The following is a 25,234-nucleotide window of genomic DNA, read 5'->3' on the forward strand; positions in this document are numbered from 1 at the left end:
CTTCATGACTGCCCACCTGATGACATAAGGTACTCACATGGTGTTCTCTGTAGACGTAGAGAGAGTTGATGAAGGTGGCGGGCAAAGCGGGGAGAGATTCACAGTCAGTGTTGTAGATTTGCATCCCACTTCCGTTGTTGTAGCGATGTATTGGAAACAGGAAAAGCTTCCCGTGATCTACTGGCGTGGCCTTGGCGCTGTGGAGATACCAACATTGAAACACATTCTCGAATATATAACAAATCACCATGTGCCAGCCAAACAGTAAACAGCATATATGTACCTGCAGCTCTTATTTAGAGTGACTATCAGGGTACGTCTTCTGTGGGTGTCGATCAACCACACATCACCAGCTGATGACTTGACGAGGCCCTCCACCACTCTGGAGTCTCTCACTGCCACCTCCCTGACACTGGGTGGGGTTGTGTCTACAGTCACTCCGTCAGAACACACAGGGTCGGATGCTTCCAGTGCTCGGTTGTAGGCCACCACTGTCACGTGGTACTTGCCGACAGAGGGCGCTGTCCAGGAGGCGTATGTGGAATAGGTTTCAGTAACCTGCATACAAAGGTTATATGAACATAATTCGAAGCATTCATTATTCCGAAAATGCGATATTTACAAGCAAGGGCAATACTATTTCATTGTTTACCTCCAATGAAGATTTATTTAATCCAAAGTCGCTTTCTTGGAAACAGTTTGGGCTAAATCTATATTGATAGAACTTGACTCCACTCTCTGTATCAAAGAATCCGTCCCAGTGTGCATGGAATTCAAGGTTGTGCTGGTAGTCCACCTCTGGGTTCCCCGAGTGACCATCGTGAACAGTGCCAGGGTGAGGGGGACTTGCGTCTATGGTCACCTGGACAAGAACGTGAAGGAGGATGATAGGAGCTAGATGATGGACATTGTGATCAAAAGCAAATGCTATACAGTATATACATAACTGATACGCATGAGTCATCCAAACCTTCCACTTACTTTAAACTCCTTCTTTGTTGTAAGTTTGGCGTGGTTTGTTACAGTGACCTCTAGATGGTAGTCAGAGTCGTGGGACCCCTTGCTCTTGTCACTAAATATTCCTCCATGTGAGAGACTGCTGACTACTATGGTGGGCTTCACTTGGAAGTGACGATGGTAGCAGCCTTTGGCTGGCGTGCAGTAACAGTTAGCTCCCCTGGCGGCACCAGCGTAGGTGTTCTTGCAGTCAGAAACTGACTGATTAATAAAAAAATGATATCAATAATACGTTTGTAATTATCATTTTGACACCTATAGATGTGTATGTTTCAAAATTCAAGTTAGCCTGCAATGTTAGATATGAGTTAACAACTATATGCAGTACTCGGGCGACACAGCTAGGTAGACACAAATTGCCTTACGCTTGTTTCCCCTTGCGCCGTGATGTGCTGCACTCCATGCACGATGTCTCGACCCCGGTATTTATCTACAATCCGCCACGACACCGCCTCCAGGCCGCTGTGCTCATCGTATGCGACCCACTCCATTCTGTAATTGTATGGACCCATTACCATGAAAACACTTCATGATTGTTCTGATATAATTGTGCAGTGCACGAAGGAGTTGGAAGCATGTTTACCATGTTGAATATTAATTTATAGATACCATGACATGCCAGATTGATGAGGGAGGGGACCTGTGTCCCCGATACTTTTATATGTAAAAAATAAGACGACATTGAATAGCGAATGCTGTAATAATAAGAAAAGAAACATGCGTCATTTCGGTGAATTCCTCTACTCTGTGAACACTGATGTTGAGTCTGTCTCCTCTGGTGAGCCACAGGTTCTCTATGACTGGTGGTGATGTGTCGATATGGACTGTCACATTCTCTTCTTTCAAGTCCGACTTGATGTCATAAGCTCGAATCCAGAAGCGCACAGTGTCACCATCGGCAAGTGAGGGTGTTATAGTTTGTGACTGACTCAGACCTTGACTAACGAACTCGTTATTAACTGGGGGACTGGTGATGGACCATCCTCCTTTATGGTCAACTTTGTATGACGACAAGAACCGTGTTACACCTGTTGAATAAAACTGTGATTTGTTTTACCATTAAATGTAAACTGACAGAATCAGAATGAATTCATGATTGACAGTATAATAATGACATATTGCATAAGATAAACCTCTAGGTACAAATATAGGGTACCATAGCTGTGTTGGAAACATTTCAATAGAACCCATCTGTTCTATATTAACAAGCTTGTAATATGAACTTACCCTGAACATTGTTGATGACAGCCACACTTCTGTCACCCTCGTTGTCATCATAGTCTGAGCCGACACCACCACTGGAAGCCACCCCATGGAGCCACTTGTTGTTGTGATGTACTGTGTTGATGTATCTGTTGGTCCAGTCTACTGTCACTGTTGATGACGTCGTTTGCCACTCCGACGTTGCTGAAGATGCTGTCGTCACACGGAGTTGTTTATTTGCCTGAGTTGTGACAGTCGACGTACCATCATATATCAGTATCCGTCTGGCACTTCTGTGATTACCTGCCTTGTCATAGGCAGACAGGACAACTGAGTACACGCCCGCCTTCGTTAGTGTGTAGTTGTTGGCCGTCTGAAACATAAACATGTGAAACATATATCTGTAACTTCAACAAGTAAACACCATACAACGACGTTCAACTTACAAGTGAACAATATCTTTGATATAATGTTGGTGTTAAGTTAATGAGTTTCGAAATCGAATTATGCAGCTGAAAAATCATGCTAATTATCATCGCCAAGACAGGTCCTGGAAACACAGGAACACGCACAGGAATACTCACACTCACGCGACTATATGCTTGGATTTACATTGCGAATGTAACTAATCACCCATGATTTAAACTGATCTACAACAATGAATCCCTCACCGATGAGCTGGTCAAAGTGGTAGTGTCAATCCGGCGTTTATCTCTGAGTACATCCCCAACAGCGTGGAGTTCATACACCTCCCTCACAAAGTGGTCAACACCCGCATCATCATCTACCCAGCCACTCCAGCGGAGGTTCACAGTTGGCTGAAACAATTCATTGAGTCTTTCTCGGTTGTATAAGGAACTTGGGTAGTACAATGTGATCATATACAGAATAAAGTTTCTTTTTTTGTCATAAAATTATACTTACAGACTTGATGGCATTGGGAGCAGTCAACATGCTACCAACACAGGCAGTACTACCAGTACAGTGATAGGGGTCCACCAGGTCTATGGTCAGAGTAAATTTGTGGGTCTGTGTAGCACCGATGTAGAAGTGGGTTGCCAGGGTTTTAGTCTCCTTGTTCCGGACATTAACATACCCGCCATTACTTGTTGCGTAAGAGAAATCGATACTGAAATACAAAATCCCAGTTATTATATGGGTCTGTGTAGCACCGCTGTAGTAGTGGGTTGCTAGTGTGCTACTCTCCTTGTTCCAGAGTTTCACATACCCTCCTTTACTTGTTGCGTAAGAGATTTCCAGGCTGAAATGTTTTATAACACACTTGTTTGAAAAAGCTATAAATGCTGAAAACTTAATTCAATTGGAAACAGTAGCACTGTAGCTCACCAACGTATAATTATAAAATTTAAAAGATCTGTATGATGCCCACAGATTCCGAATGCATAAACTAGGTATAACACATGGTCATTATATTGGCATTGTGGTTTCAAAGATCTGGGTTAGCTTATGACTTTTACTACAACCAATCATTACTGTCCAACACATCCCATTCATATGGAGCCGAAGGTCTAGCTTTCCCGTGGGGATCTCGGGCAGAACGTAGATCCAGAGCACCATTAATAACACTTATATCAGGATCAGGATCCTCATGGAAACTGTAAGGCATGTGTTGAAATAGGTGTACACAAAAGTCAAGGTAAAAATGTCTGAATGCCCATTCGATGGATCACAGTCTAAACTGTATGTAGTAACGTACAAATGTTTTCTAATCAAATGGGGGGCACGGGTGGTCCAGTCGTCTAAGGCGCTGCGATTCGCTGTGCAGAATTGCGTCCCTTAGTCACGCCAGAAACCTATGAGTCGCCCCGATTATGTTTCTAGGTTTGTCAGCACCACACCAGTGCTCGTGGGTTTCACCAAAATGGTAAACATCTGAGACCTGCATCACTTCGGGCTTTCCTCCCACATTAAGCTGACACCCCGCGATATAACTGGAATAATGTTAAAAGCGGCGCTAAACCCAGCTCACTCAGTCACTCACTCACTCTAACTACATGTTTCTCCCCCTACTCACACGTCTCTGTGTTGGAAGGGTAGAGGTAGTACAGACGTCCCTGATGAGGTTCCTTCACAGGTGTACAGGTCTGTGTCCGGGCTGCTTCTGCTGACTCCTCCACAGGTTACTACTTTAGTGGAGACAACACCTCCACCTAGGTACACCAACAGATGAGTCAGAGGAGGAGACAATAATACAATTCAGAAACGTGTGCGTTGGCACTTATCAGAGCAGGAGATAAACCCAATAACATATCGGGTGGGGACAGTGGGAGGACGTCGAGAGGAGGACGAAGTGAGGGGGCAGCTGAAATAGTGGTCAGTGACGTCACTGTATTCATCGAGAAAGACGTCCAATAGCAATATGTTTCTTACAGATTGCGACCTGATTTTCATTACTGTTCAAATTCGTAAGCAGTTACATATTTTCCATTGCATCCTCTCTATTGTTGGACAAGTAGTAGTTAATCTACGAACAGATGTTTTCACTCTGTGATGTATTTTGGAGAGAAATGATCCTGTTTTGTGATCTCCGACAAACCTCTCTTTAGTTTGAATGTAGCGGAAGCACTGACAATGCCCACTCTAAAGCCTTCAATGAAACCATGGCTGGCAGGAGGAACAGTTATGTACGCGGCTGTAAACTTGTAGTACATGCTGGATGGGGAGTTAATGTTGGACCAGCTGGTGGACTGAGATGGACCACTGTTGATGTTGGGAGGTGCCTCGGCCACGTCCCCGTTGCTGGCGGTCAGTCGCAGGAGGTTGGAGTTTATTGTCGGCTTCACTGTAACTGTAACATACGTGTACAAATATACGAACATATATCCACGTCTATAACAGCAATTATATCATAAGCTATGTTCCTCTTAATTTACAATGTCTTTGATATTTACAGGGTCAATGCTCGGTGGCAAAACGCCAGAGACAAAATCGCATGAAACCACATCAGTCAATCCATGAAGTGTCAGGTAGATCTCACTTGTCTGGCAGTGTCTTCCTGTGAATCCACTGGAGCAGGCACAGTTACTGGCGTACTCGTTCCTGCAGGTCCCGGGATAACACCAGGTGCTGTCACTCCGCCAGGAACACGCCTCTGCGCAAACAAATGCAGGGTTTATGATAGACTTTGGCATTTTTCATATATATCTCAACAGCTTCGTGAACGTGAATGGTGGGATGTATTAAGGCAAGTCATAGAATTTACTCACTGAAACAGGATTTCTGGTAAGAGGAAAACAAATATGTCCGATATCAAGCGGCGTAAAACTACGTTTTTTCACTCACTAGTGTTAATTGGGTAGGATTGTATTTGTTTGAAAGTCTATGCGCATTAAAGGATATGAAAGTGCTCAGGTAAAAGTGTATGCAAGTTTTACAGAATGACTTTAGATGATCCCCGAGAAGATTCCTACAGGTTGCGAGTATGTTTCATTGAAACGACAAATATTAACAGTAGATCCAAAATTGCAATGCAACCTCTAAAACATGTTTCCCAACAGGTTCTCGTATTTACTCACGTATGCATGATCTACTGTCAGAAGATTTCACATATGCCCTGTGTCCTGCCTGCTCCGACACGACCCCCTCACAGCGACTACACACCTGGTTGCTGCTGCTGGTGCACGTCTCCAGGTCGCAGTTGCTGATGGCGGTGCACACTAGAGATAGGAAGAGTATCGTTATCACGTGCGTGATGTGAATTAGACAATGGCAAAGGCGACATGCAATAATTTTGTTTGGGGGAAATATGATTCATGAATTCAAACACAAATATGCGTTGAAGTCATCGCGAGATCCTACATGACTGGATTGGGTAAAACTATAACACATACTTACTTCTGCATCTTTCATTGCTTGGGAAAAAGCCTTCATAACAGTTGGTACAGATCCCCGGGGAAGTACAGCTCCCCCCACTCTTGTACTGTGTCCTGCCATTGTTGTATACGATGTGCGAAGTCCTGTAGTCGATGTTGCAAGCATCGGGGTTGATCTGATTGTCACATATAGCTGCAATATGAAATTTAAAAGATTTATTGTTGCATTATTTGTCATTGAACATGAAACCAGATGTATCCTTTATGGTAATATGTGCTTATCTAGGATTAGAATAAGTGAAAGGTTGTAACTTGAGCAAATTGCATTAGTGAATTTAGTGAGTCTTAGGACAAACAATTGTAAATAACAATTGACATTTTGTGTTTAAAATACGTTCGACGATCTGTCCAAACTTAATTGCCAAGGTTTACATATCATCATTTAGATTACAATTGCAGTGAGGTCAGACGTTGCTTATTCAAAATAGCATAATTCGCTTACGATGGGGGCAACTTCTGTCATCTGTTGTTTTGTACCCTGTTTTGCACTCAAACCTCTTGTCTGTCCGATGCCTGGTCGTAAAAACATGTTATCTTTAGATGAGTGTTGCTGCTACTGTCAACATACATATGCACATCATATCTATACAATTAGTGTCTAAGTGTTAACAGTGTTAACATCATATTGTTTAACATTCTAATTAATATTTCTGCAAAAGATTACTGTTAAAGATCATTTAACAAGGAAGCCTAGTAAGATCCGGAAGATATAAATCATACATATATTCCTACCAAAAAAACATTATGAATAATACCAATTGTGTTTAAGTAATGTAGTTGTTTACCTGTATCTTGTGCACCGACCCCAATCCCAAAAATCACACTTCACTGTGTAACGCGATGACCTGTACGTTGTAATCGTTTCTACATTTTCACTGAAAGGAAAGTACAAAGACGATATGACATGAACACGAATAAAATGTTCCATTTATCACCGAAGAAAATGTCTACATACAGAGACGAATTTTAGCGTTTACCTATAAGGACAGCAAGTCGTAACAGCAGCGGGATCTCAATTTGTCGAATGACGTCAACAATTTTCGGCTATGACGCCGTTTCTAGTGTGACCTCACGTTACAATAAGATTCGAATGACGTCAGCAATTCCGTCCGGATGACGGAAACAATACACTGTAATCTCGTGTGACGTGATAACCCTCGGGCACATATCATTTGTATAACCGTAATATGTTTGCCCTCGTAGGTAATATAACTTGGTATTATCTTAAAATCCTGCCTCAAACATAGATTTAATATCTTTATGGTGAAATACCCACTTATACAATAGTGAGTGAGTATGGTTATACGCCGCTTTTAGCAATATTCCAGCAATATCACGGCGGGGGAAACCAGAAATGGGCTTCACACATTGTGCCCATGTCGGGAATCGTAGCCGAGTCTTCGGCGTGACGAGCGAACGCTTAAACCACTAGGCTACCCGACAGCCCCTACTTATACAAGAGCAATCAAGTAAATGGTTTGACTCGTCATAAGACCAAGGTTCCTCAAGATCTCCAAAGTAAAAAATGTCCTGATAATAAATCCAAGTGAACCCGGACTTTTCTTTACACCTTCTGGTTAGTCGTTGGTTTCGTTGATTTTTGTTACTGTTTGGTTATTGCCGCACTCAACAATAGTCCAGTCTAGACCAGATCATCCTGTGATTAGCATTATGCGCATGGATGTACGCAATTTGAATACGATGACATTCATCAACGAAGGCAGCAAGAACGATACACCAGATCCCGTTAGTCGACAAGCAGGCGTTGCTGAAGACTAATTCTGAACGGGATTTTCACGGGGGTCTATAGTGAGCGAGTTAGTGTGGTTTTACGCCGCTTTTAGCAATATTCCAGCAATTTCACGGCGGGGAACACCAGAAATGGGCTTCAAACGTTGTACCCATGTCGGGGATCGAACCCGGGTTTTCGGCGTGACGAGCTAACGCTTTAACCACTAGGCTACCCGACCGCCCTCACGGGTGTCTATACGAAAATGCATATATATTCATGTTCGTTAACCAAATCTATACTTTAAATGTCGCAAATATGATGGACAACGCCTTCACCAATATGAATTAATTATTTCGTGACTTCGAACAAATAGTAATTTGTTGTCAGTGATTGAATAATTACGTCAACATAGTTTTCTGCAACAGTGTGACGAGTAAAATTATGTTGTCAGCATGTTCATCAACACAATTACAAACTATATATTTTGAAATCTTGTCAAATACAGAAGTGTCTTCCTGCTATCTGAATCATTATAAAGGTACTTTCATTGAAGTTACATGTGCACATATTGGTTTTAAATGTTCACAAACAGGTAAGTGAAAATGCATTGCAAGTAATTAATGTTCTTTTCCTAAAGTTGTATTATCAGGTTACAGTATTTCGAAGCAATGTCGACTGGTAGTCACTTTTATGGCCTGTTATGGCTAGTTGCTGCCGCAAACGTACCAACCGCTTCCGATGCATACTTCTATATATAATATAATAATCTTTACTTGTAAACATATTTAACACAGGTTATGCCTTTATGAGACAACACAAATATGGTGAGTGTTATGTAATATACGTCAATCTAGGTTTTCCAACAGGCATACGATTGAGAACAAAACAAACATTGAAGTATCTAATAGAATTAGCATAAATAAGGGCATGAAATCCAGATCTAATCCAACAATGCCCAACTCTTTTAAACATACTTCAATGGCATAACAATATATTTCGACCGACCCGATGCTACGTGTTATGAGAAAATATAAACAATGTTCATTTTCTATAAATTCATTTTTCAGTTTTGATTCATTCTGGTAACAGGACAGACATTTTTTGTGTACAAGTGTTTCTTACCAGAGACAGATATAAGTAAAAGTGTGTATCTTCAAAAATCATTTTATTCCATTGGTTAGAAAGGTAAAGTACAATATGTAAAAGAATGTTCATATCTTTTTTCTTTAGCAACATGAAACAATAATTGTGAACAATCCAAATATAATATACTGAATGTTTGGCCTGCGTACTGTCTGTTGTCGTTCTCATACGTTTACGATGTAGTGATGACATGAACATACGTGAACACTTTCTCAAACATGTGTGACGAGTTGGGACTTAACATATTTCTTTCGTATCTTTGTCACCTGTCGCGATTCCCAAATTGAAACAATATGTTAACCAATAATTTTGTACGTATAGGGACGTAGTGTGCAACCAACAAACAACCAACAAATGGTATACAATTAACAATGGTATTACAAATAACCACGAATTACTGCACAACAATTACAATGGCAGTAAACAATAGAATGTTTGAACAATGTTCAATGGCAATATATAATATGATGGCAGTGGTCAGTGTCAAATACAAAAATAGACCAGAAACAAGACTGATGATCTCAACGCTGAAGAATACAGGGATCAATTGCAATTTCTCCATCCAGTTGCTTTGGAATATGGATACACCGAAAAGTTACATATATATAAACATACACCACTGCCGGGAACTGATGTAATAAACTGACGTCCAAAAGAAACTTTACCAACTGAAAATATAAATTTCAGACAAAGTATAAAAAAGTTTTCGATGAAGTCTATCTAAAACACATAACCTAGATACAACAATAGTGTATGCAGAAAATATTAATCGTCTGTTGCATGTTTGCGAGATAACACGCGAAAAAGTGAAAAACACCTGCACCTCGGAAAACTGCAAATGCACGTGCGGGTAAGGGTATAAAACGATTGCAACGGCAAGTCAGACATCCACAGTGATAAAAATAACACACAAAAGAAATGCCACGACTCACAGTAGGACAACGTCAACGAGCCTTGGGTATGGTACAGATGGGAGCCACCCACGCCCATATTGCACGAACCTTCGGTTGCTCCCGTGTTGCCGTTACTAACTTGATGCAACGTTACAGACAGACAGGGCCGACCGCTGACAGGCAAAGAACAGGCAGACCAAGGGTGACCACGCCCAATGATGACCGGTACTTGCGTACCTTGCACCTCCGAAATCGCTTCCTGGCAGTGACGTCATCGGCGACAAATGCCTTAGGTCACAGGGTTAGTCGACAGACAGTGGCCAGGAGACTCAGGGCTCATGGAATCAGAGCTTTTAGACCATACAAAGGACAGCTATTGACAGCGCAACATCGTCGACTGCGACTGAAATGGGCCCGGACTGTACGACGTTGGCAACGACGTGACTGGCAGAGGGTTGTCTTCACTGACGAAAGTCGATTCTGTATGTTTAGGGCTGATGGAAGACAACGTGTTTACCGCCGAAGGGTGAACGAACGGCGGCGTGTTGCGTGCATGAGGTCGTATCATATGGTGGAGGGAGTGTCATGGTGTGGGGAGGGATCTGTGGGCAGGGAAGGACACCGCTGGTCATCGTTGACCGAAACTTGACAGCTCAGCGTTACGTGGATAGCATTCTTCGTCCAGTCGTCCTACCATTTCTCAAACAGCAGCCACGTGGTGTCATTTATCAGCATGACAACGCTAGAGCCCATACAGTCAGAATTGTCACTTCCTCGCAGCCAACAACATCAACGTCCTGTCTTGGCCTGCACGCTCACCCGACATGTCCCCCATAGAACACCACTGGGACTTGATGGATCGTCGTGTTCGACGAAGACCACACTCTCCAGCCAACCGGCAAGAACTGATCTTGGACTTCCAAGAAGAATGTCGACAAATCCCACGTGACTTTTTCTGTGCGTAGAAGAGTTTTTGCGTGTATTGAGGCATTTGGTGGTCACACACGCTACTGACGTCATTCACGGTCGCAGTATGATTGTCAGTTTCAGTGTTGATTATGCTGATATATTGATCTCAATACACTTTACTTCATGCATGTATGTTTTGTTGTTTTTGAGCAAGAGTGATTTCAAACTCTGGTAAAGTTTCTTTTGGACGTCAGTTTAGCAAGTGTGTTTGGACGATGACTGACGCAAAATTAATATTGGGCGTGAAGATCAATATCTGGTGTGTCATACATGCACGACGCCTTGATGTCATACTTTTCATTACAGTTGCTCTTAGTATCGCTTGCCATTCCTCCTGAAGAGCTGGGCCACGTTGGCGGGTGCTGCGTTTCTGGCATACCCTCTCCGCACGAGAACATCCCAACTATGCACAAAGGTTAGGGGACTTAGCGGACCAATCCAATGTCCATATGCCTTTGGAGATATGACCTAGGCACTATGTGGTCTGGTATTGTCACCTTGCAGTTCAAAATGTCTGCCTAAATTTCCAGCGAATGGAACAACGACATTCCGCAAAATGTCAACATGTCGTTGGCCAGTCGAGTTCACAATAACCAAATCAGTTCGCCTGTCATGTGTGATACCGTCCTCAACCATGACATTACCGCCCCCATACCGATCATGGTCAAGAGTCACCGCTACGTCGCCAACGACGTTTTCTGCCATTTGTGTATCGGAGGAAAAACCTTATTCGTCTGTAAGCATGGTGCACAACCTATCCTTGGTGATGCCTAGCCCATCCCAATATTTGCCGCCTATGGTAAACTTACCCATCACAGGACGTCTTGCATTCGGGCGGGCTACATAGAGCTGTGTTTAAACGGCCTTCGTGTTATAATATATTGTAGGGAAGTGTCAATTGATAACAGGGGGAGATTTGAAACTATTGCGTAGTGCAATTAATGTAATGAGACGATATTGGACAGGTGTCGTTTTTTAGGTCTGCCACGTCCAGGTTTCATTGTAACCCCACCCATTTGACGGTACTTTGCCCACAGTTGAGACATTACTCTTTTTGATTGCCAAACATTTTGATAATGATACTTGCGATAATCACGTCCCCTCATTCATCGTACCCACAATTCGCCATTTTGTCTTCTCATTGAGATACTGTCTCAGAGGATTAGCTCAACTGCATTAGCGATGTTGGGTTCCTCTAAAGGCGCACACACTAAAACTAGACTTCTGTGTGCACGTGCGTCACATGCTGTTCATGCATGATGTAAAGGTTTAGTGTGGTTTGATGTTCAGATGCAACGATACGGTAAATGTACACATCAACGATAGCTTCATTCAAATCATCAGTTCCCATATTTTTGTCAGTAGTGTATATATCAATTAGATAATAGCATATGAATCACAGTCGTTTACTACTTTGCCATTTCTACCGACACCGATTTACAAGGTTTGAGAGGCACAACTGACTACCGTAAATGAGCACTGATTTACAAACCTGTTTCCACAATAACAAAACCATAACATTCACATTTTCAGAATTGGCTAGTATACTGACCCATTTTCCACAAGACCTTTTGCTGAGTTGATGAACATCAGGGAGATCACAATCATTACTGTAAATCCTGGCATTTCGTATATAGAACCCAGGACAAATAGGACATTACCGGTGAACTCCACCGTGCAACTGTGTGTAGCTTACCAACGGAGAAGTTGAGCAGTTATCCAATAAGATCAAAGATAGCCCATGTGATTTCTTATTTAAAGAATCATAGAGGCGGAGGCATACGTGTCTGTCGGCGAGTGTTGCATTTAAAATATGAATTTCTTTACAATAGTTACGACTACCCTATTCAAACGTCCTAGGCGTTCGGGCATTCTTATAACACATTTGTAACCTATGTTTACCTTTCTAATGGTAAACAATCATTTGATCTTTAGCGCCGCCTCCTTTTCAGCGCTTGTTGCGATCTGTTATCCATGTCATGTATTTTAAATACATGTAAAATCTAAGTACATTAAGTTTGAATTGTGTTGGATTAATAATTGTCACCGTGTCTCGAATCAGTTCGTGTCATGGTCTTGTGACCTCTCCGTCCTCCTAGCTTTATTTCCGACACCTCTCGGCAAAGTCCGGCCGTCGTCGTTGAACAGTGTCAATGCATTGCAAATCAGAGATTTAGTGGCCCGACTCTTTCATTCTCTTTTGACTCAATGGCAATCTCATACCATGCATTCCCTTGATGTGTGTTATCTCCTATATGTTCGCTGCCTTATTCTTGTATTAGAAATGTTTTTGTAACTATGATTTTCAAACTTTAGGGGACATTTTTGAACGCTCAGATATTTCTCTAGTATTTATGGTCATTTTTTCCTTCTCAATAAATATACATAGCTTGTTGTATATTTTTAATAATGCCGTTGGATAGCTTATGTTCAGCGCTTTAATTTGATAGTTACATCTTCAGTATGGATATAACAATTAGCTTGCTATTCATGTGGAAACGCCTCAGACTATCGTCCACGAGAGATTGTCCACTTTGAGGACCGCGCAGTATGTATGTACTTTTGTAAGATCGTGTGTCCCGTTAGGCCGTAATTATAATTACTCTGGTTGTATTGAGCTAAGCGTAGTAGCTAGGATTTGTAATACTATTTTTTTTTGCTAGAAATCCGTGGATAACCAACCTTCCCGTGATTGTCTTGCTTTTGGGACATTTAAGTATTTTCTTGTACAGTCAAAGTAACTGAATCTTCAGTTTATAAGACTAGTTTGATATTCAGACGTACTCGTCTATTTTATAGTCTAAGTGACTTATTTTAGGGATATGCCCTTTGTGCTTATTTCCCGTTATTTTACCCAACCGAGGTCATTCACTCATTTGATTGTTGAGTTGATTAACTCAGGAGTCACAGAGTTCGCTCACCACACCTCAGGCTCGGTTTCGATTTCCAAAATGGGTACAGTGTGTGATGCCCATTTCTTACACACCTCTGGGTGACAAACCTTTTTGAGATAACTGGTATCAAACATGTATGAGATCGAATTCCAGGCCCGGACTACTTTCCTGAGTCTAAGTCATTCATAAGTTGCTCGAGCTTAAGTCAAATGTTCACTTACGTCTGTATTGAACCACAGGACCGTTTAATTAATAATAAAAATAAATAAACTCGTCCTCGTCTGCGAGTTTACTTGTTTTCATTATCAGTTACATTATCTGTTGTTATGTTTACGTTGTCGTTTTTCAGAGTGTAAACCCCCTGGATGCCACAGCGACACATATGTCCCTACTCTCCAACCCTCACTTCGAAGTCAAATAAAATTCAAAACTAATACACTTCACAGTTTTGAATTCCCCCTTCTGTCATTTTGGGCGAAGCAAAATTATTGAAAGTGAATTTTGAAAATTAGGTACATTGTAAATCTCTTCAAATCACAATTCACTGCGCTTTTTTATCACTAATGATAATTCTGAAACGTCGCTGATAAGCCTTGAATCGTTTAGAATGTTTTGGAAAATACGCATTCACAAACGCCGAAGTATACATTCCGCCATATTGGATTGTGTTTACGAAAATGACGGTTATGAGACGCCTATTCGATCAGGTATATTTCAAATTCACAGCAAAAAAAATGCAGTTTCCGGTATCCGGATACCTGCCGGATACCACCGGACACTTACCCAAAACGCGTCCGGGTATCCGGTGGCAGATACCTTGCCGGATACCAGATCCGTGGTATCCGGCATGGACACCTCACCTGAAAGTATGTCACCTGGAATCCGGGTATCCGGCACCGGATACCTCACCGGATACCTCAATCTGGGTGTCCAGGGATCCGGCACCGGATACCTCATTCTGAGTTTCCAAAAACATGTCACAATTTGGGGGGTGCATTTTGTTCAATTAAGTGTGAAACACCTAAAAATATATTGGAAACTAACCATGAAAATTGAACATTGCTGAAGGAATCCGGCAGGTATCCGGATGCAATTTTTCGAGATGTCTTTCTCCTAGTAAATAATGTTAGCCTGAGCATAGCAGATAGCTGTAGTAATATTCTGTGTTATTTTGGTTGTAAATATCCCCTTAAAGTTGAGATCTATGGGCAGGTACTTTTGGTGAAAACATTTTTCAAATTCATATATATTTCATTTTAGATGTTCAGCGTATTAAATGAAAAGCATTCAGTCCTGGTATGATGGTATCCTTACATTTCATCTTCATATTCCCAGTTTGTTCTAGCTTCTCGTGGTTGAAGCGCTCGATTCACCACATCGGTACATTGCTTGGTGTCACCCATCATGATATTGTTGGAATTTTGCTCATAAAGTGACATAACACCATATTCACTCTGACAAAAAAAATGAAAGTCATTGGCTATGTGCTCACTTGGGCCTTTGTTCCTGGTGAGATTAAAAGATTATTTTGGAACTGTATCAGTACTTGTTACATCTTGACAGACGAGTTTGAAACAGAATATCATTAACCCAAATGGGTGCATCCACAGAAAACACCTAATAAAGTACCGGTACATAAAAATATCAATGTAATTTTTCTACTGACATGGAACTAAAAACTTCATTCAGTGAGCTGTATTAATTGTAGGAAAACATTCAGGGCATTAGTATATTTGATATATGTTAGCACCTATGTTATGAATGATCAATATCATATTTCTTTAAAGAAGCAAAACAAAAAAAATTGTTAAGATAACAATTCATATTTATTGATTTTATGACATTTCATTGGTTCAGTAACCAAAGGTGTTTGCAAGAACATTCAAAAACAGAAACAGATGCTTCAATGCCATTTTCTAAATAAACAAATCAGTCAAATCTCAGAAGAATTTCAAGGGAGAAGAATATCTAAAGTCAATTATGTTTGTGCAGTAAACCACAAAAGTCATTCAGATTTGCATAGTCAGCGTCAGTGTACACCACATAAACATAGTCTCACTGCTTTGGTATTAATTCCTTTAGACTTGATTAATGTTGTAATAAAACAACCTACAGAATCACACTGATGTGGCATTATTCATTCAGAATCATCACTTTCTGAGGTGAACCTGCTAGTTGTTCTGGGGAAGATTATTCATCAACCTGAGAGTCCTTTGTATGACTTGTCTGATCTGGTGTCATTGTGAAATCCAGGTGCCTGAAACAATTTATAACATCTTTAAAATGTTGTTATTAAAAATATAAGAAACACACATATACTGACAAAGGGTAAAAAGTTGTTTTCTCAATGAGTAAGGTAATGACAGTTTATCAAGCAACTGTTAACCAAACCATGTTAACCAATGTAAAAAAGCCATAGCAAACAGTAAATTTTACAGAAAATACAAAATTGTAATTGATCTTCTGAAAACAATTCCTGTAGTGCCATAGACAGGCTCACCTGAATTTTTCTCAAATGTTTGCATTACATCAAAACATAAGGTGGGGTAAACAAGGCAATGCAAATTGCATAAAATAGGTTCTTATACATAAAAACAGAACTACCGTATTTGATGTAATAAGCGCCTCGCTCTAATAAGCGCCCACAGGAATATTTGCTAATATATTGGCTAGTTAACAATCCCAATTAGCACCCTTTCCAATTGATCAATGTATACAAGACTTATTTATTTGCATATAATACACATTCGTGTGTGATATGCACCCTTAATTATGGGGAATTTCATTCTGAAAAAATATATTTGTCGTACATTAACATTTCAGGCTGCCAGCATAAACCACGAAATTTTGAGAGCGCCCTAGGCGTTTATTCTGTCTAATATGGTATTCATAATTATCAAATCTTTCAATCACACAAGTCATGTAAGTGATCTCAAAATATTATATAATGAGTGTGCAAGTTAGTATAGTTCCACACAGCTTTTAGCAATATTCCAGCAATATATCTGCGGGGACACCAGAAATGGGCTTTTCACACAGTACCCACGTGGGGAACAGAACCCAGTGCTTCGGAGAACGCATTACCCACTAGGCTACCAAATACAAATATCATCTCAAATACAAAAGTAAGTAACATTAGGATTTCATACAACAGATATTTTCACCAAATATCAAGTCACTATCCAACTGATTGAATTACTGATTAGAGAAGCAAGTACATATAAATGTAGCAGCTGAATCAGGCTTAATTTGAATCGTTCCTTGCTTCAGTTGCAATGGGAGCCACATTGAAAATAATTATCTCACTTATCATTGATAATTAATATCTACCATTAATTGGTAGGCCAAAATAGACACTGATACAAAAAATCAACTGAAAAGAACCACCTGAACAATCGACTAAAAACGATGTATATTACATTTAGGGGACCTTATTTCGGCTGCTGGCAATAGCATGGGCGGATACAGAGGGGGGTGCTGTGTTGCGCACCCCCCTTTATATTTCGAAAATAAATCTTTATTTCTGTATAAATTACCACCAAAGACAATAAATAGCTGTAAAAAAAGTTGTATCCGCCCATGATTAGTCAAGAGTAAAATCATTATCATATTTTTATCATTTATCCTATCTTTAATTAAGATTAACAATAACGGGAAAAACTGACAAATATATTGGTCAAGTGTAATCATAATTTAAGTAGTTCTATTTGGTTTTGGAACTTTTCAAGGGTCATTGTAAATATATGTGTATTCCTATTTGAATACTCGTTTGATTGTTATAAAGTTACACAGTATTGCATCTATCGTCTGTTTCTAAATACAGTGGAACCCATCTTTGACTTGTGTGACATAATTGAATCATACCCCAAGTGCATTGTTATGCATCTGCACAGAGTGGTCAAAGTCCTTGTCACACACATAGTTTGTTACAAGGCAGAATCCAATAAGTACAGTTGAGACATCAGGTTGTATCTAGACAAACTGTCTGATAATCTCAAGTATGGTCTTGGTAGGATCAAGGGATGTAGCTAATCCTAAATAAACATTAAACAAATGACATAATCTCTTCTACAGAACACTTGATCAAAGCCTGCCCCACCTTTGATGTTTATCATCTTGTTATGCTCACAACAGCTCATTAGCAAGATGAACTCAATGTCAACTCATGGTGGATTAGGGATTAACAGGGCAATTAGTGTCAGGTGGGTATTATCACTTGCAATTATCTGTTAATTACTTAATTGAGTAGTGACGGCTTAGTTAGTTTCCAACCACACTGACAAGTCAGTTAGTCCCTAAACCTAATAAACCAGCTAATCAAGCTAACTCATATAGACCAATATCCCTAACTTCAAACTTATGTAAAGTAATGGAATCAATGGCTAAAAATAGATTACAACATTACTTAACCCAAAATAACACCATAAACCCAGATCAAAGCGGTTTCACTCCTGGCCGCTCAACCCTAGATAACCTCGCCCGACTAGAACAAGATATTAAGACAGGACAACTAAATAAACAATATACCACAGGCATCTTCTTAGACTTCTCTAAAGCTTTCGACATGGCATGGCACGATGGGCTAATACAAAAACTTAAAAAAATAGGACTCAAAGGTCAGATAATAAACTACATCCAGGACTTCCTAAACAATCGTAAAATAACCGTGTGTATAGACCAAACTCTATCGGACCAATGTCCCCTAGAAAATGGCACTCCACAGGGCAGTATCCTCAGCCCCACCCTCTTCAATATAATGATAAACGATCTATTCGAGGGTCTATCCCCTAAAGTAAACACATCAAAATTCGCGGATGATGGAGCCATCTGGATCCGCACTAAAAGCATGAAAATGGCCACAAATCTACTCCAAAAATCTCTTAATAAAATACAACAATGGGCTGACAAATGGGGCTTCTCCCTTAACTCAGAAAAAACAACAGGAATAGTATTCAAACATAAAAACATGAAACCCGCCTCCCCAATCCTCCAGCTAAACAACCAAACAATCAAATTTCAAAAACAAACCAAATTCTTAGGACTTATTTTCGATGAACATCTCACCTGGGATGCTCACATCCAAAACCTAACAACTAAATGCAGTAAAGACCTAAACACCCTAAGATGCCTAACTGGCTCTAACTGGGGAGCCTCCAAAGATACTCTCCTCTCTCTCTACATATCCCTAATTAGATCAAAACTAGACTACGGCTGCGCCATATACAACACCCTAAACAACTCTCTATCCAAAAAACTTGACTCAATACAATATCAGGCTCTCAAACTCATTACACGCACCCAACATGGCACCTCCTACACCTCACTTCAGGCCTTAACAGGAGAAATGCCACTAAGTCTACGCAGGGAACAGCTAAGCTTAAATTTCTGGGCCGCGTCCCAATCAAACCCTCTCATCCAAAACTTAATAAACCAAAACATCAGCCCTAAAAACCAAGCTCTAGCTCGTAAACACCCCTTACTTACCCCAATATCCCAAAGAATAACAAACTACCTAAATGAACACCAAATTAAAAATCTTAAACAAAACTGCAAACAATCAAATATCTTCACCCCTAAACTTAAAATACCCAAAATAGACACAACACTAGCTAGCCAAATAAATAAACAAACCGACCCAAACATAGCTAAAACTACCACACTAGCATACATACACAAAAATTGGCCAAATTGGTGTCACATTTACACGGACGGATCCTCAGATCCAACCTCCAAACACACGGGTTTCGGAGTCCATACCACACAACCAACTAAAACCACACAATCCTTCCGACTCCCAAATAACCAATCAATATTCACGGCCGAACTAATGGGCATGGCCTCAGCCCTCCACAATCAAGAATCCAAAAACAACCAAAAAATCCTAATACTTACTGACTCCCTAAGTGGACTACAAGCCCTCCAAAACAAAAATACCAAAAACCGACCTAAATTAATAAATCAAATACTTAAAAGCTCCAACGACCTAACAAAAGCAGGCAAACAAATAACCTTCTTGTGGATACCCGCCCACGTAGGAATATACGGTAATGAAAACGCCGATAAAGCAGCTAAACTATCCCTTAAAATCCCAGAAATAAGCTTAAACTTACCCATCTCAAAATCAGAAATTAAAAGTGTAAACAAACAAAAAATCACAAAAAAATGGCATAACCTATATCTAAACTCAAATAGCAAAATCAAAAGAGTGCTCAGCAAACCACTAACCAAACCAAAAATTCTCCATCCATCAAAAAAAATCGACAGAGTAATCACTAAACTCCAAACAGGACACACCAACCTAAATAACCACCTAAAAAAATTTAAAAAACACACTACAGGTAACTGCCCACACTGCAAACAACCAGAAACCCCAGAACACGCACTCATCCACTGCACACACTACCTAACACATCGAACCGCATTACAAACCACCCTCAATCTAAACAAGGCTCTCACTCTAGAAGCAATACTAAACCCACAAAATAAACTAGAAAACTTCAAGGCCTTAGGCGTATTCTTAATCAAAACGGAACTAATAAAACGCATCTAAAACCATAATAACCTACCAAATCAAACAATCAAAACCACATAAACAATCATCCACCATACCCAGCTCCCTTAGTTCTCCTCCCCAACCCCATCAGCATCTATTCCAAATCTCAAAATTCCCAAATTCTATATAAGCAACCCCTAAAGCCCCCTCTTGGGTTGCACAGACCACCCTCGCCCCTTTCGGAAACACATTAAATGGCCTGGCCGGGCCCGTGTGCGAAATACGCATCAGTCGGAAAGCGCACGTTAAATCTCCAAAGTAAGTAAGTAAGTAAGACAAGTCAGTTTACAGTTTACTGGTAACATGTTTCTGTGGACCAAGGAAATGTATCTTGCCAGATACTTAAAAAGTTCTACTCATAAGTAATAAAATAATGACAGTTTTGATATGCAATTCTCCCTACAAAGACATTTAACATTTGATATACATAAACTGTCTGTTGAAACTATGATGATGCTAATATACAAGTCGCACAAAACAACTAATTCATATACTGGTACCTAGCCAAACATACATATTTTTTATACACGCATGCACATGCTTGTACATATATACCTCTACTGGCACATCACACATACAAACAATCATTAGATGGATGTAATCGTTCAAAAATATTTTACATACACAAACAAGTGAACAGATTCTGTAATAGCACAGTTAATATTGGGAGATGTTTAAGCATTTTCATTTTCACAGAATCGAAGGCATATCCTTTCAGGACTCAGATCAGCTTGTAGTGATTTAAATTCACATAAAAATGATTCATGTGAAATGACCTATCCCGCATGTGTGGCACCTGTTATAAAAATACCATTCATTACTTATTTGTGTGTCCAAATTATGCTATTATTAGAAATAATAGGTATTATTATACAGCATGGATATAAGAAAGCCTCATATGGAATTGTTGAAAATTATGTACAGGAAAACATTGAAATAAATCAATCAATACGTGCATTTATCTCAGAATCTGGTAGATTTGATCAATAAGGACTTCTCCTTCATTATCTAATTATAATCAGATGATTACATTATTGCTCAACTGATAGTTTGCAATAGTATAGAATTAGTATCTTATTATTTTGTATTTGAGCATCATTTAGATAAGCCAATGAAAAAAATATATGTTTAAAACACATGTAGTAGAACATATTGCAATAGTTAAGACCCAAAAAGAAGTTATGTGTAGGATCCTCAAAATGGTATCCACAAGAGCAGGTTGTAGAATCATGTTGGTGTTTGTTGTTTAACTCTGCACTCAGCCATATTCCAGCTAAATGACGGCGGTCTGTAAATAATCAAGTCTGGACCAGACTATCCATTGATTGACATCATGAGCATCCATCCACACAATTGGGATACAATGACATGGATCAACCAAGTCAGTGAGCCTGATCAGCCGATCCATTAAGTTATCTCTTACAATTAGCATAGGTTGATCATGTTGATGGGGACTAACTTCAACCTGGAATCCCCATGTGAGTATGTATGCGGCTGTTAGCTTTGTTTGATGTTTAACGCCACACTCAGCAATATCGCAGCTATGTGGCAGGAATCAAACCTGCATGGGTCTTCAGCACGAATAGTGAACTAGGCTACCCCACCATCCAAAATTTCCCCATGATAAAGTTGTCATCATGGTTATTGTTCAGCTAGTTCAAGTGAAAATGTTCATACCCTTAAAATGTCTTATCTTCCACTTCACGATGATCTCTGATGCAAAACTTCCATGTCATTAAAGCTGTTCTTGATTCTTCACATCTGGAAAAATATGTTGAGGCTATTAATCATCTCACAGAGTAAAGGGAGTATATGAAATAAGACAGTGAGTCACATTAGCATACAAATTATCCAGTTAAAGTAAACATATTTCTTCATTATATACATAAGCAAATACTAACATATGATAGACAGGCTACTTGTTATATAAAAATATGATTATATCCTGATACATTTACTTACATGTTGGCTATAAAAGTTAATGTGTCACATATGACAGGCTTACATGTGGTAAATTACTTTAATACGTGATCATTGTAATATTCACATATTCCTTACCTTAATGTGTCACTTCAGCTGCCAGCATTACCTCAACTGCAATCTCAATATTTGGCCAATTTTGACGAAATGACCGATCGTGTTCAGTGTATAAGCTGGGCCTCGTCTCTAATATAACTTGGCGCAAGTTGACGTCGCGCATAGAGAGCCAGGAACCAGCTTAAGTCGTGTTAAACTGGTTCCCGGCTCCCTATGCGCGTCGTCAATTTGCGCCAAACAATATTTTGATATTAGAGACGGGGGCCCAGCTTTGTGTTAACCCGGAACAAGCCAATTTACCCATATTCCCCTGCGGTCCAGGGCCCCGTTCCTCAAAGCGATCTTAGCGCTACGCTGATCGTAAGCCTATGTTAAAGTAGGGGACTTACGATCACCTTAGCGCAAAGATCACTTTGAGGAACGGTGCCCAGGGCGCCATTTTAGAACATGGATGTAAACAAACCTCGTGTATCGATATACACTGCTTGATTACGATAAGCTTACCTCGTGTATTGATACATTGTTCTCATTCACCTCCACCACGGAAATGCCGGCCAAAGTTCCTCTGAGCCATCCACAACGCGGAAGTCAACAGTATTTGGAAAGGCGATTGGCAGCAAATGCGGATGCCAGGTACGTAGCAGGGCTTCGTGACCTTATGATTTCCGTGCAGAGATCTTATGGAACGGATTGATTTAGATATTTTCCTGCTCTACATACTTTACCGTAAACGCCAAGGGTCCTTTTTTTAGTATTATGGTCAACTGTTTGGGCAACAATGCAGTTTACCGGGCGCAGCCCGAGCTATACCATCCGCTCAATTACCGCGCTATAGTGCCACCGCTGTCTCGTTATACCGTTACCGTGCCTCACTGTTTATGACGACAAGGATTTGCATAAGGGGCGTAATGGATCAAAACAAGATGATCCAAATTAGATCCGCTTTTATAGATAATGAAGAAATGTACAAAGATCTAGGAACGATTATTAACTCTAAACTTTTGTGGGATGCTAATACAGACTATAATTTACAATAATGGCCACCAAAGACTTTACTTTTTTTACGCTTAACATATTTTTATAATTACACTGTTATGTCCTTGTTTTGTATAAGCTTCATAACTAAATAATTCAATATTTCATGGAATGACTCTGACCTTGGCGAGGATCCTTTTTGCAACAAGTTATTCCCTATGTAAAGTGTGTGTTGAATGACCCTGGCTTTGTTGTCAAATAATTGTTTGACAGTTGTTAAATATGGGATTATGTTTTATCTCTGAATGTTCCGGATGAAATATTTTTATAAGGACAGTTCTAAGTTGGAAACTCAACTGGGGCCTTTTCAATTGAATTCAATGTACAGCATGTACAGTTTGGATATTTCTGTAATGTGAATGCTACTTATATTTGCAGAATGTCTGGATGAATGAATGAGTCAGTCATCTGCACAGCATCAATGGAAAAAGGGAAGCAATGAGGAACAAGAGAAGAGTAGCAGTGAGTGGTAAATATTTGAAATTATTCTGTTTGGTTCATCATGTTCATGTAGCTATTCTGCAAATATTTCTTCAGTTTGCTTGTTCTTTATCACCTGTTGGCATGGATGGCCTAATTATCAAAGGCACCACAACTTGCTGTGCATAGTTGCATCTCTTGGGCTTGACAGAAACCGATGGTCGTGGGTTTGAATCGAGGGTAGCATCATATACTTGCTTGTGGGTTTCATCAAAGTGGTAAACATGTAAGACCTGCATCACTTCAGGCTTTCTTCCCATTTCACTCATTTAACACCACATCCAACAATAGTTCAGCTAAATGACAAGGATTATAAATAATCAAATCTCAAATCTCAACTAGGCAAACCAGTGATTAATGTTATGAGCTCGATCCAGACGCACCGATGATGACTGTTATGGACAACATCCCACGTTATTGGGTACGATTACGAGCGATCATTGAGCCCACTTGCTACCTCATCTATTACTTTGGCTTGTATGGCAAGCATTTTCAAGAGATGTCAGTTAACAATTGTTTCAACTCATCAGCATGGAACAATATATATCTCAAATGTTTGGTACATAACAAAACTCAAAGATGATAAATTAAGTGAATTTGCTGCCTTTTATCTGTAAGTACATGTTGCAACAATTCTTTTCTATTGCTACAATCTTTATACATAATTTTGCAGAAACTGAAGTCCAGCTTGAGATACCCGGATGACTGGTTGACAGTCTGGAAGGACCCTTCCAGATATCAGAAGTGATAGGCAGACAGTGATGAGGAGAATCCTGTTATTTCAATGGGGGCCTACCAAGAAGTTATATCCCAATTGACACTGGGACACACTCACAAAGGCTGGTCTGGCTAATGTGAGAAGACCAACCAATGCCAAGTCAGAGTGGGACCCTTCAAGGACGTTGACGAAATTATTGTCTTTGGCCATGTGGTAATCACTTGAAAGGAATGATGTTTGCGACTACTTGTCTATAAATGTGGACCCAAACACCAAATAGAATGTTCACAATTCTACTAACACAATGCAACAGGGATAGAGCCGATCTGGCCTCTCCTCATCCTGGTTCCTGTTTTTCCATGGCAATATAGAAGGAAAAGGATATTTGAGGGCAAGTAACTCTGAACTGGTGAACATGGTCTGCTTATGCTTTCAAGCGAACAGTTATCCCACTCTGTTATAAGTATTGAAGAATAGGAGGAAATTGCATACTGCATCAGGAACCATCATGTGAACATGTTCAGTGTGTGATATAGGCATATAAATAAAAGAAATTGATAATTTGTTTGTTGTTTATGTTTCTTTAGCCAGGTGTGTAAATGGGGATTTTCCAATATTTTGCCTCAGTTTGATAGCCACATTTATCGTATGAAACCATGCATTGCTT

The 25,234-nt window shown here is 40.0% G+C and overlaps 1 protein-coding gene and 2 long non-coding RNA genes across 3 annotated transcripts in view; 1 reads left to right on the forward strand and 2 right to left on the reverse strand.

Moving 5' to 3' along the window:
• Positions 1-25,234, reverse strand: part of LOC139449549 (uncharacterized) — a 61,541-nt gene that overhangs the window by 20,300 nt on the left and 16,007 nt on the right. The window contains exons 3-18 of the mRNA XM_071230999.1: positions 6,899-6,988; positions 6,556-6,626; positions 6,076-6,246; positions 5,757-5,897; positions 5,219-5,332; positions 4,778-5,029; positions 4,256-4,391; positions 3,145-3,349; positions 2,892-3,038; positions 2,245-2,593; positions 1,739-2,045; positions 1,383-1,509; positions 982-1,218; positions 653-862; positions 284-558; positions 38-197 (exon numbers count right to left, since the gene is read on the reverse strand). Of these exons, the coding sequence (XP_071087100.1) occupies positions 38-197; positions 284-558; positions 653-862; positions 982-1,218; positions 1,383-1,509; positions 1,739-2,045; positions 2,245-2,593; positions 2,892-3,038; positions 3,145-3,349; positions 4,256-4,391; positions 4,778-5,029; positions 5,219-5,332; positions 5,757-5,897; positions 6,076-6,246; positions 6,556-6,626; positions 6,899-6,988 (2,992 nt within the window). The remainder of the gene's footprint in view (positions 1-37; positions 198-283; positions 559-652; positions 863-981; positions 1,219-1,382; positions 1,510-1,738; positions 2,046-2,244; positions 2,594-2,891; positions 3,039-3,144; positions 3,350-4,255; positions 4,392-4,777; positions 5,030-5,218; positions 5,333-5,756; positions 5,898-6,075; positions 6,247-6,555; positions 6,627-6,898; positions 6,989-25,234) is intronic.
• Positions 15,648-22,482, reverse strand: LOC139450662 (uncharacterized). The gene is made up of 3 exons (XR_011652240.1): positions 22,356-22,482; positions 21,975-22,058; positions 15,648-16,001 (listed from the first exon to the last, which is right to left on the reverse strand). It is a non-coding gene; the product is annotated as an uncharacterized lncRNA (long non-coding RNA).
• Positions 22,850-25,099, forward strand: LOC139450622 (uncharacterized). The gene is made up of 3 exons (XR_011652239.1): positions 22,850-22,967; positions 23,748-23,838; positions 24,523-25,099. It is a non-coding gene; the product is annotated as an uncharacterized lncRNA (long non-coding RNA).

The sequence above is a fragment of the Haliotis cracherodii genome, unplaced genomic scaffold (genome assembly GCF_022045235.1).
Source record: "Haliotis cracherodii isolate W230 unplaced genomic scaffold, xgHalCrac1.p SCAF_8, whole genome shotgun sequence".
In the NCBI taxonomy this organism is placed as follows: Eukaryota; Metazoa; Mollusca; class Gastropoda; order Lepetellida; family Haliotidae; genus Haliotis; species Haliotis cracherodii.